This window comes from Erpetoichthys calabaricus, chromosome 12, assembly GCF_900747795.2.
Source record: "Erpetoichthys calabaricus chromosome 12, fErpCal1.3, whole genome shotgun sequence".
Taxonomy (NCBI): Eukaryota; Metazoa; Chordata; class Cladistia; order Polypteriformes; family Polypteridae; genus Erpetoichthys; species Erpetoichthys calabaricus.
The window spans coordinates 138,182,134-138,194,519 of record NC_041405.2 but is presented as its reverse complement, the minus strand read 5'-3'; the positions used below and the strand labels follow the sequence as shown (position 1 = coordinate 138,194,519).

General features: G+C 38.8%; 1 protein-coding gene across 2 annotated transcripts in view; it reads right to left on the bottom strand.

Annotated features, from left to right (window-relative positions):
* The window catches only part of ell (elongation factor RNA polymerase II), a 99,480-nt gene extending 87,295 nt beyond the window's left edge, over positions 1–12,185 (bottom strand). The window contains exon 1 of one of the 2 annotated variants that reach the window (XM_028816375.2): positions 11,991–12,185. In XM_028816375.2, the coding sequence (XP_028672208.1) occupies positions 11,991–12,125 (135 nt within the window). In that variant the 5' untranslated portion in view covers positions 12,126–12,185. The remainder of the gene's footprint in view (positions 1–11,990) is intronic. The other variant, XM_028816376.2, reaches the window with a different exon arrangement.
* Positions 12,186–12,386: the final 201 nt, after the last annotated feature.

Genomic DNA, 12,386 nt, shown 5'->3' with positions numbered 1-12,386 from the left:
ATGATTAGAAGATGAAAAATAAAATATTAATTATCTGGCTATTAGATTTGGTAAACTGTATAAGCAGAACAGTTTAAGGAGTATCTCTGGGTCTTATTCACGATCAAGAGTGAGAGAAGGAGGGAGCATGAGATTGACAGGCGATCATGAGAACTAAACCAAAAGGCAAAGCTCCAATTTACTGGTCAATCTAAGACCATGTCTTCACCTATGGTAACAAGCTTTGGATAATGACTGGAAGAAATAGACTGTAGATGCAAACGGCAGAAATGAGCTTCCGTTGTAGGATGTCTGGGCTCAGCTTTAGACTTGGGGTGAGGAATGTAGACATTCAGGAGAAGCACAAAGCCACTGTTCTTCAACATCATAAGAAGCCAGTTGAGGTGGTCTAGTCTTCCGATTAGAATGCATCCTGGATGCCTAGCTGTGGAGGTGTTTTCTGGCACAGCCAACTGGGAGGAGACCTCTGGGTAGACCCAGGACATGCTGGGGAGATTACATCTTTCAGCTAGTTTGGGAATTCCACAGCCCTGAAAGAGCTGGGTAAAAGGGATGCCTGGGCATCTTTGCATAGCCTGTGACCGCCACGTCCCAGACTCGGATAAGCAGTACAAAATGGTCGGTTCAAAAGAATGCCTTTTTTATAAAAAAAAAAAAAAAAAAAAGCTTGTTTCACTTTTTCAACTCAAAAGAAGGCAGTCTCAGCACTTGAACCGGATGACTGAAAATCCCACCCTCAAAGGGTGATGCTGTAATCAATAACCCTCTGACTCTCAAGGCTGGAATGAAAAAAGCTCCCACACAATAAATGTGTTGAAGCCCGGGCAGTGGCATATACAGTACATAAGAGACACTTGTACAATATATTTACTATATATGTGGCAGCTTTTTCCACTGCTACTAATAAATCTGGATTTATTTGGCACTGCTTTATTAACAACTTGTGACATGCAGTCAAATTAATCAAAATGAATGCATTTAGGTGTTGCAGTAAAAAAAAAAATGCAAAAACAATCACTCATGGTAATGCTGATTAATCAGCAGCCAAGCTCAAAACCAATATATAGTCAGAAGACTACAGCCATAGCTCATGCTACATTTGAACCACAAACATTAGGTCAATAATTTGCTTGGAAGATAAAGTTTGTAGACAACTTTGGACAAGCTAATTCTTTACAGAAATTACAGAGACAAAGATCTAAATAAAATGTATACTTAAAGGGGATGAATATGCAGAAAGCATCTCATACCCCCATTAGAACTTGGTATTTACTATGTGCAACAACCAAGGTTATCAATTCCATTTTCTAAATGACTTTTTATTTCTATGGTTGTCTGTCATTTTGTTCCCCCCAATTGAATTTTATGAACTTAACACCATCAATTTACTTTAATGAACTTACAGCTATTTCTATTTTAGTTTTCATATTTAAAATGTGTTCAATGAAGATTATGAAATACACACTGCTCACAGAGCAAATGGACAGCAGAAATATGCAAATATATAGATAAAAGACATAGTGAGGCTTGTTATCTCCTGGATGTTTTCTAAAACGTCATTGGTGTTGAAGCAATGTCCAACTGTTCAAGGAGCCAACTGTTTACTTTAGCAGCACTACACAATTTAAACTTTGGATCAAGTACTTTACAGTACCTTAGGAGGACAGGTAATTCATACATTTGCTGATATTCCTGATTTAATAAACAGTCATTCCAACATACATTCCTTTTGCGTTCGATTGACTGGGATGATCAGACAGTAGCTTTCTGCTGAGACAAAGTTTGTTGACCGGTGTAACGTGTCATGTTATGTTCTTCCAGCATGCATCAGTCTTCAGCTCCTTCATAAACTTCTTCATGAAAGCAATTTAACACTGCTTCTAAATTTGCTGGGGCCTTTCATTTTCAGTTCCAGAACTCCTGACAGTCACATTATCGATTACACACTTGCTTGTTATTGTTAGGGTCATGCTTAACACATTCTAAGACAGTACCTTCATGTTTAGATCAAATTATTTGCTGTGTGCTTATGTTCAAAAATTATGTTCAGTCTAGATATCTAATCATTATGCTCATTAGGCGAAAGCTATATTGTATAAAGCCACTTAGTTGAGACAGGGAAAGCCAAAATAAAAATTCTAAGGACTAAGTGAGCATGAGCAAAAACTCAGTTACATCACCCTATGAGATATAGTTATTATTAGGGCTGCAACAATTAGTCTGACGTAATCGATGACGTCATCGACTACAAAAAACCGTTGACATGGATTTTTTTATTGTCGACGCGTCAAACAGAACCTTCAATAGAGGCTCCAGTCACAAAGAACCACATTGGTTTCTGTAACTGCAATGCACTACGTGAATGTCTGGGGGCAGTATTGTCAAGACTGCACACAGTATACCAATGCAAGCATCCTGGAGCTGTGATGCCGCCACCGTCTCTCGAGAGGTAAGTTTTAGCGAGTAAAGTTAATGTCACGTGTTAATGTTGATGTTTGTACTATAATGTGTATATCAAGGTTTCGACAATGATAGTCAACCCTTAAACCGACACATACTTGGGGGTTAATGCACCCCTGGGGGGGGGGTATTTTTCGTACGTGGATTAGTCGTTTAGCCAGATGTAATTGTTGACGATTTGGCCTGATCCTGGATCTGTCGGTTTTTCGAAACTCTTGCTAGAAGTGTTGTCATAGCAACACATCCTAATCCTCAAACCTGCTCGGAGCAGGTTTGTTCTATGTAAACAAGGATTAGCTTACACACGTAATCAGTGATGGTGCCTGGAAGTCATCCAGTCATGGCTTCGCCGTTCACGAATGAGCGACCAATTGATATTGGTGCGCAAATTATACGAAGAGAATTTCATATAGAGAGGGTTTTGCGCGATCGGCAAGATCCTTTATTGCTCCTGGAGGAAATTCTTTTCGAAAGATACCACTTTAGCCGAGGGGGAATATTGTACCTCAAAGATTTATTAGCACCTTATATTCGAAGTCAAACTAGGCGAAGTCGGGCTCTCACAACCACACAGACAGTGGTTCAGTATGCATTGCTTTGAGGTTTTTTACAAGGGGCACTTTTTTATACTGTAGGCGATGCGGAAAATTTAACTAAAAGTGCAGTTTGCCAGGCAATTCGTAAAGTCCGTTTGGCTCTGAAATATTTCCTTTGAGTTTTCATAGTGTTTCCTGGACACCTGCGTGTGCAGACAATAAAAGAGGCGTTTCATGCCACTGCAGGTAGGTACAGGCAAAAACACCCACAGTTTCATGAAGAATCTCAATCAGCCTAACATTCTCATTACCGGGATTTCCAAATGTGATTGGGGCACATGGGACTGATCAAAGTGGAGTTTGATCAAACATTTTTTGGAAAATGTACCTCTCCTTCTGATGAATAATCAGACACAGTGTCTTCATGAAATATTTGACCTTCGTCAATATCTCGTTGGTCAGACACAGGTTCAAGGGATATGATATTCCCTGCAACTGACCCAACAGAAAAAGAGGGCTATATGGAACATACCTATGGCACACATGGAGGACAAATATATGCAATGACCATCCCTTACCTGAAATGAAGTGACCACTGCATCCTGCCACTGGTTCTGAGGAGGAGCTTCCCCCTGGAATGCCCTCAGAAACAGGGCGATGGGCATTTTGCTGGAGAGCCAACTCTTCTGCAGGGGTTAGGTCTGGACCGCGTGGACCTCCACCTGTTTTTTGCTTGTCTGCCTTATTAGCTTTAAAATTAATGTTTTTTATATTATATACGATTATTTATCTCAACAATTCTTTAAATATTTACCAATATTTACCAGTTTGAAGTATATTCTTGTACTTCACTTTAACCTGTTCCCATGTTCTCCTTGTGCTCAAGTTTGATCTGGAATTATGACATATTAAATAATAATTAATCTGGCACATAGGAAATGAAACGCTGCATTCAGTAAGTACAATGCACACTACTTAGCGTTTAATTTGTCGGACACGTTTTGCCAGCCGTCTTTTCTGGTCTGGGCTGTTTTTGCAGTGTTACCCCTTGTGCATATTAAATCTTGAAATTCTTCATGTCCTTCGAATAAAAGGTCTTGCGCCACGTGTGTGAAAAAAAAAAAAAATGCGCCCGTTCTTTCGTCATTTTGTTACAGCCTATCAAAGACTTGCTGATCGTGTTTTCTAGACTCAATATATATGGGCTTTTCACTCAGTGCGGGCGCGCGCATTCATCTTGTATGATTAGATCCAGCTCGACTAATCGAATACACGGCTGCGTTTGAAAAACCGACATATCCCGGATGAGTGTCACCGGCATTAACTCATCCAAGATGAGGCACCTGATCTCGGATGATTTAAGCAACGTACGAAAAATACCTGCCTGGACACCAAATACTTTTTAGCTGCACTTTTTAAGTAAACGTCACAATTCACAAAGAAAATGTGAAATTTTTAATGGAACACGTATTTTTTTTTTCATGCAAAGACCATCACAATTACTGCAACATTGATCATTTTACACACTGCAAATGAACTGTAAAAACTATTAAAAAAAAAAACAACACTACTGCAACAATCTACAGTATTACATGTTCAAGGTGCAACTGACGACATTGAAAATTCAGTAAATCACCGAGCCAATTGTGTTTGAGCTGTCTGCATGCGAACGCTGAGGATTGCAGGCTCATCTAGTGCAGCAGCTGAATCCCAGAGACAGTGGTGCTGGAGTTCTGCCGGGGCCGGTAGTGGTCGTGAGCTGGCTGCACAACGAATGTACGGCACTGACTAATCAGCTCCAGTGTGCTGGCAAATTGCTCTGTGAAGCAAATATAGCCGGTTGCGGGGTTCAATGAATGTACGTTACCGCATATACTCGGCTTCGGCGTGCTTCCAAATTGCACTGGAAACCGACTCTAGCTGGTTGCGGCGTTCAACAAATGTACTTTTCCGAATATACTTGGCTCCGGCGTGCTGGCAGTAATTAGCTTGTTACTTATTTTAGTCCGTTATTTTTTTTTTTTTTTTTGGCATAATATAGTACATGATGTGATAAACTACAACACTTTTCCTTCAGAGTGTGATGATTAAAACATCTTTGTCTGCAAAATCATTCTTGTGTATTCCTGCTATCTCTACTCCCTCTGAGCATCTCTTTTTAGCAGCTGGGAACATTGTCTCAAAGAAGAGAGCCAGTCTCATACCAGAGCATGCCGAAATGCTCACATTCCTGCACTGTAATCAGGAATATATGAACTGAATCTTTTATGAACTGTACATTGTTTTATTTTATTTGAATTGAAGCTTTATTTAAACTTTTGGACTTTAAGACACAGCAGTGGCCATTTTTGGTTAAGTTAAATGCACTTTTTTTGTTTAAAGACTATGTGCACTTTAGTTTGTATTGTTTAATGTATTTTTTATTGTGATGGTCACACTAATAAAACATCTGATTATTTTCAAATTCATATGTTTCACTGGGTGTTATTTTAATTTATTATTAATTTTAATCTTGTTAATGCAGAGACATCAGGGTGACTTTTACAGGTAGACAGACATGAGCAGATGAGGTAAGACATGCACTGGAGCCCAGAACAAGACATGCAACCACAGGTCGCAGGCATCAAAATAGTCAGGCACAACATAATTGTGACTAATCGAAAAAAAAATTGAACGATTAGTCGACCACCAAAATAATCATTAGTTGCAGCCCTACTTATTACGCAATATAATTATCTATTCATATGTAATCTGAAATGTATTATAGCACACACTTTAGTATGTACATTTTCAGAAAGCATGTTCAATTAAAATACTCAAGAACAATCAATTTAATCATTCATTCATGAAGCAAACAAGACTGTTCATATTTAAAATTGTGCCGGCAACTTAACCATGTACCTTATTTTAACAGCGTATAACAAAAAAACACAATGAAGATAATTCAAATCTGATTTAAAATATCTGGTAATTGCAACTCTATCTGCAGCAGACTTTAAAATCGGAGTTACGTTCTGAACTTACAAAAATTACCACCAACAAAAAACAAATTTAACAACAGTATTTTCCATCCACCTATTTGGTCAGGATTAGAAATTTTCTAATCTACCAGAGCCTAAAGTGACATCAGATGCAATGCCGACATCAAAACCAGACAAAAAATATTCAAGAAATAGAAAAAAAAAATTTTTGGAAATAGGAGGAAAAACTGCTTCACCATGAAAAGCATTCAGGCAACCTCAAAAAGGAGAATGACAGAGAGCAGGGGTAAGAAAATGGTTCGGCTTACTGTAAATAGAATCTGATGAGTGGGGTTCAGACATCTGCATATCATAATCCAGTGAGCGCCACAGTTCATGTTATTTAACACACCTTACATGGCGTATCTGCACAATTCATTCAAAGTTGCTTTCTTTAGGTCTCTTATGCAACAGCTTGAGCTCAGATAAGACATCATGGCTTTTTTCAAATCTGGGTTACTTGTTGAAATATCTGGTCATCAAGCTTTGCTTTGAAACATTTCACAAACCAGTTACTTCAAAGTGAATAACTAATACTGTGCATGAATGATGTTTGCAATAGGTAGGAAAACGACAAACCAACTGGATCACTTTAATGTCAATTTTCAAAGGACGCGCCAATAGGCTTTCCTTTTTAATTTTTAATAATTGATTACTAGGAGGAGTGCCATGGCCCTCTTTCATAAACTTTCAGTAGGGCAATTTCATGTCTCACCAAGATACTGTGCACTCAAACTTGATATGCACACACACCTCCAATAATGGTCAATAGCAGGCTACAGAAAAGTTTTAATTCAGAAACAAAAGATGTGTGTCAAAACATTTTATTTCAGTTATGAGTAAGTTTCATTTCTCAGTCAGCTATTAGTTTAATTTTCTTTAAATGATTCTTTTTAGTTTTAGTTTCTATTAATGATAATAACTAGTGCAGAGAATGGGACACTAGATTCAAATTAACTTGTAGATTAGGAAGACAAATCTTAAATTGGCAGAAGAATTTATATCTGATTGCAACACTGGGAGAAAAAGGTGCGAGGTTTCACACCTGACAACTTCTATCAGATGGAGTGTTTGGTTCAATTTATTACTTACAGCATGTTTTTTTTGCAATAATCAACAAGATCATCCCTGGTACAAGGCTTGCATGTCCACCTTGTGAGCATACACATGCAGGCCCTCAGCTGTGCTTGCCATGACACTACAGTGATCATTGTTTAAAAGGAGTGATTTTTTGGCAGGCAAGTTGTCTGCTGATTTAGCAACTTTCCTCTGCTGACTAGTACTATCTTAATAATGTTCTCCGTTACGTAGGTTTCTATTACTTTTGCACATCATTTACCTCATTTTTTCATCTTTCCATTTTGGACATGATTTCTTGTTTGCTTATTTTTTATTTATTTTAAAAACAGGCCAATGCAAGAGCTGGCTCCAACTTCATTTGGTGCCTGATAGCTTTACATTGGTGAGCCAAAGTCAGGGGCTGTCTGGGATATCACCACATTTTGTTTGGGTCTCCCGGTCACTAAAACGAATCAAGTACAGCAGTACAACTTTCTCCTTTCTAGCCAGCTTGTTCCTGGTAGAAAGTGTTATATATGGAGAGATTTCCCCCCCCTTTAAAAGGAGTCAACTCGGGTGTTTCAGGCATCTGATAACGGAGGCCCCCTGGATGCCTCCCTGAAGAGGTTTTACAGGCATGATCACCTGGGAGGTCACCCTGGGGAAGCCCCAGGGCTTTATGGAAATTAGAAGTCAGACATTATATTTCCATGTTTCAAGGAAATAAAAAAAAAAAACAAAGCAAGTGGATAAAGAGGCTAGTTTGAAATTGGATTATTCCAACTCACAAGTTCATTTTTTTGACACATTACACCAGGGGTCCTCAATCACAGTCCTGGAGGGCCACAGTGGCTGCAGGTTTTTGTTCTAACCCACTTGCTTAATTAGAAAGCAATTCTTGCCAATAATTTAATTTCATGGCTTGTTAGTGCTTTAACTCTGCTATGTCAGGTGATTCTCATATCCTAGATTTTCTCCTCCTTTCTAAGGATATCATCCAAATGATTTGAAGGCTAAATGGATGAGTAATTCTCAGTCATTCACTTTTTTCTCTTCACTTTCCTTCCAAGTATTTAATTAAATCCAACAGTGCATGATAAACACACACAAGTGTAAATGGTAACAAGCTAAATGGAGAAATGCTGGTCTCTCTTGTCATTTGCATGTTATTGCAAATTAGGAGCAATTAAAAACCAAGAATACAGCTGTTTAAGACTAAAATAAGCAATAAGCGTTCAAAATCTTAAATGAGCAAGACAACTAAAGTGAAGCAGAAGTGTTACTTGAGCAACACGTGCTTCTTATTAAGCAATTGGGTTGGAGCAAAAACCTGCAGCCCCCCAGGACTGTGATTGAGTACCCTGCATTACACAGTAACGTGTGCTTTAAAATTAAAGACACAAACACATTCTTAAAATGCTAGGACAGACAAGAATGCACTTGCATTACCACTCTAATGACCAAATAGTAACCAGCCCAAAAAAATATACATGAAATTAAGAACTCCCTGCAGTACCTTCTTAGCCATCTACTATCCATCTCTACAATGCTGTCCCAGCACTGTGGAGCAAAAACCTCTTGATACAAGTTGCAAAAGAAGTGAATATTTACGTTAATCACCATGAAAGCTGTTCAAGAAGTTTCCTCCAATAAAAATTCACCACTGCAAGAATGTGCATTTCATTTATGTTACTCTCACTATGACAAACTGCCAATTTGATGTGTTTTAAAACAAATATTTCAGGTTCCTTCTTTTTAATGCCAAGGATGTGGTTTACGTATACCTTAACTGAATGACCAGAGAACCATCACTCCTTTTTGAGACTGCATCTGCTCTATATTTCTGCAACTTTGTTGATTTATGTAGAAGTCAAAATTAGAGCAAGCTTCAACATGCTCAGAAATGCAAGTAAACACCTGGACAGCGAGGCCTGGCATCACAATGGAAAAGACAACCAGCTGTGTGAGAATGGCCTTCTGCCACATTCAAAGATCTCATCCCATAAGTGTTTCTACAGACATGAACACTGCACAGTTCAATTTTCAGTCCAATCAATTTATCAACTGGTGCCCAATTACTGCCTTTTAATATAAATATTAAAACAAAAGTGATTAGTTCCAAGTGCATTTAAGCCAGTCTCAACATTCATTACCCATTAACTTTTCTAAACAATAACTGGGGTTGGGAGCATGCACTGATAGCTACCCACCACATGCCGAACCACCTAGAATGGGACCCAAGTGCACTGGGTGACATCTCAGCACCACACTGGAACAGTGTGAGGTTTTTTACAGTGGCTGGAATGCCAATCCTGCCACCATCAGAGCAATTCCAGGTTAAAGGACGAGCACAATAATAATTGATTACACTAGTAAAAAAAAAACTAACAAAGTTTTGCATGCACAACAAAAGCTTGTAAATGCCATAACAGCAGGGCTGTGGGAAATGCATTCTTTAGTAGCAATTTCAGGTAACAACACACACAATAATTCCTGAAGTTACTTTTTAAGATAATTTCCACTATGAAAACATACTATTAACAAGATAACTGAATTCTTAAAATGCAAAATAAAAATTGTGTAATGTACAAAAAGCTGTGCTTGGTGGTCGCAGCAGAGCATAGTACACATCAGCAATGAATCTGACCACCAATACCACAAATATTAAAAATTAGTAAAACAGCCTGTTCTTTTACATATTATTTTCAACAGAGTACCAAAGTGGAACCCCAAAAAACGAGACGAGAGGCCTAAACCAGAAAGTCATGTCATACATACAATATGTTAACGCAAACATTATTGCAGCATGCAATACAAAATAAACAGCTGACTATGCAAGACTCAAAAAGAATCAGCATTATATATATATATATATATATATATATATATATATATATATATACACACATATACACACACAAACATTTGGAATACAATGAATAAGATAAGGAGGGTTGGAGGCTTGCAATTTGGAAAGAACCCAAATCATACAACTACCAAACTTCATAACTTATTACAGTTGCTGAAACTGAAAGATGTGTAATATAGAGTTACTCATCTCAAAAAGAGGACGAGTGAGAAAGAAAAATGGAGATATGGTACAAAAGTACTATAATTTTGGCTACAACACAAGCGCCATCTTTGAAAGAAAAAAAGAGCAAGTAACAGGAATTTATGTCCACTACATTTTGTGTGTCAGGAAATACATTGTTTAAAACATTAACAGAAGGTAAGGCACATAGAAGCTATACACTTCCAACTAATCATCTAACATTAAAGAGCCAGAAACTTTTTTTTTTTTTTTTTTAACTGCTTCCCACAGGCACAGCAGTGGAAAAAAAAATCAATGTTTAAAAGTATACATTCTGGGAAAGAAGAGAGACAGAAGCATAAATATATGCCAAACAAAGTAACTTTTCCATATAGACAGTGCTAAAAACCCCAGAGAATAAGAGTAATTACACTGATGTTTCAAGACAGGCTATGCCTTGCTGTTTGTTGAGACAACTTGTATGCTTATCATATAATCAGGTCACTTCAATAAACGTACATTTGGGGAAAACACAAATAAAAGCTAATTTTAAACACTGATAAACAGCCAAGAGCAACATCTGAATTGCTGGAAACCATAGTCTGACTCAAAGATAATTAAGAACACTGATTCTCCCTCACCCCACACCAGGTCCAACAGTATTTCCAATATGCCATTGGCTTACCCTTGGTTTTTCTTGCAACTTCTCTTATCTTTAGGTGAACAAGTGTTAATTCTCCCAAGAGTGCTAAAGTGCTTAGTGACTGCACACTCAAGAGATAAGAACTTTTACTTACATAAGGCCTATTTTACTGAAATAACTACCAAAAGATTACAGATTAATAAACGGCACTACAGAACTGAACTATCAATTTAAAATACTGCAGAGTGAAACAAAATACATTTTTATCCACTCCATGTGTAAATAGAAAAAAAAGGAGATAACACAATTTAACATCACAATTCCAAGTTTATGGTGATATTCATTCAAACTATTATAAGCATCACTGGGTTTCCCCCCCCCTCTGTGTATGTGCATAAATGTCTCTTTCAGCCTTATGCAACTACTTTAGGTTTGCACACTTGACTCACCTAAAATAGTCACAGAAATTTATTGTGTTCACAGCGAAAGTATATGCTCCATGACACCTTTAATACTGTATTAGCAACAAACTCTCACTTATGGTATACATACATATATTTCACCCTTGTGGAGTCTGTACTTGTATAGCAGAAAGTGACCTATATCGAGATAGTGAACGTTAGTTAGTAGCATATAAACAGTTAAGTATCACGATTCGGTCTTATGTAAACACGTGGATAGGTAAAGAAACTATTACCTCCCCAAAAGAGCGCACTTACGTTTGGCACAGTTAAGTTTGTTTGCTGTCAGGCTGATTTCGCCAATTTGTAGACGATACAAAACTGGACTCACTCCCCCTCCCCCATTTTTTCGCTCACACTCAGGCGAGGTACTCGCGTGGCAGGAAGCCTTCTTCCGACGACTAAACAGACAGTTCTGCCTTTATTTCAGTTCTGGCTTAATTCAAACAGGTCGAAGTACCCCAGCGGAACCTCCAGCCAACTCGACTCGCTCATACAAGAGTCGCACTCGCGTACACATTTTTCACCGTACCGCTGTTAACAGCAGAAGCCACGAAGCCTTTCAAACATGCGGTTGTCCCACTATTTCCAACCCCAACTTCCAGAATCAGAGTGTCTGGCTACCCCAGTACAGGGAGCGAAGAGTTATGACTCGACAGCAGTAAATTTGAGAAGTAATCCTGCCAAGCACTCGAGCTCAGGAACGACCAGCCGGCCATCAGTCTCTGGCCGCGGGGGAGGGTCGTCTTACTCTTTTGCACCATTAGCTTCTGTCCTTACCTTGTTGCTCTGGTAGCTCTCAAAGGCCCTGAAGGCGCTGTCGGTGAGCTTAACGTGAAAGACAGACACGTTATTGCCATTGCTAAGCCTTCCGCAGGACAGCCCGTAGCTCTGCTCCTCCTTCAGTGTCGCCATCTTGCTAGCATTCGAGCGCCCGCCCCTTCACTCGCGCACGCACGCATACACAAGACACGCACACGTCTAACCACCTGCTTCATTTAGAGAGCAGCGCGCGCGTGCTCGCTCGGGGGGCACGCTGGGTCGTTAAAGTGTACTTCACGTCAATCAAATCGCAAAGAAGCAGAGCACAGATGTGCTTAAGGCACTACACTCGACAGTTCTTAGAAGGGCTGTACGGCTGTCTAAAAACAGCCAAAATGAACAGCCCGTTATTAT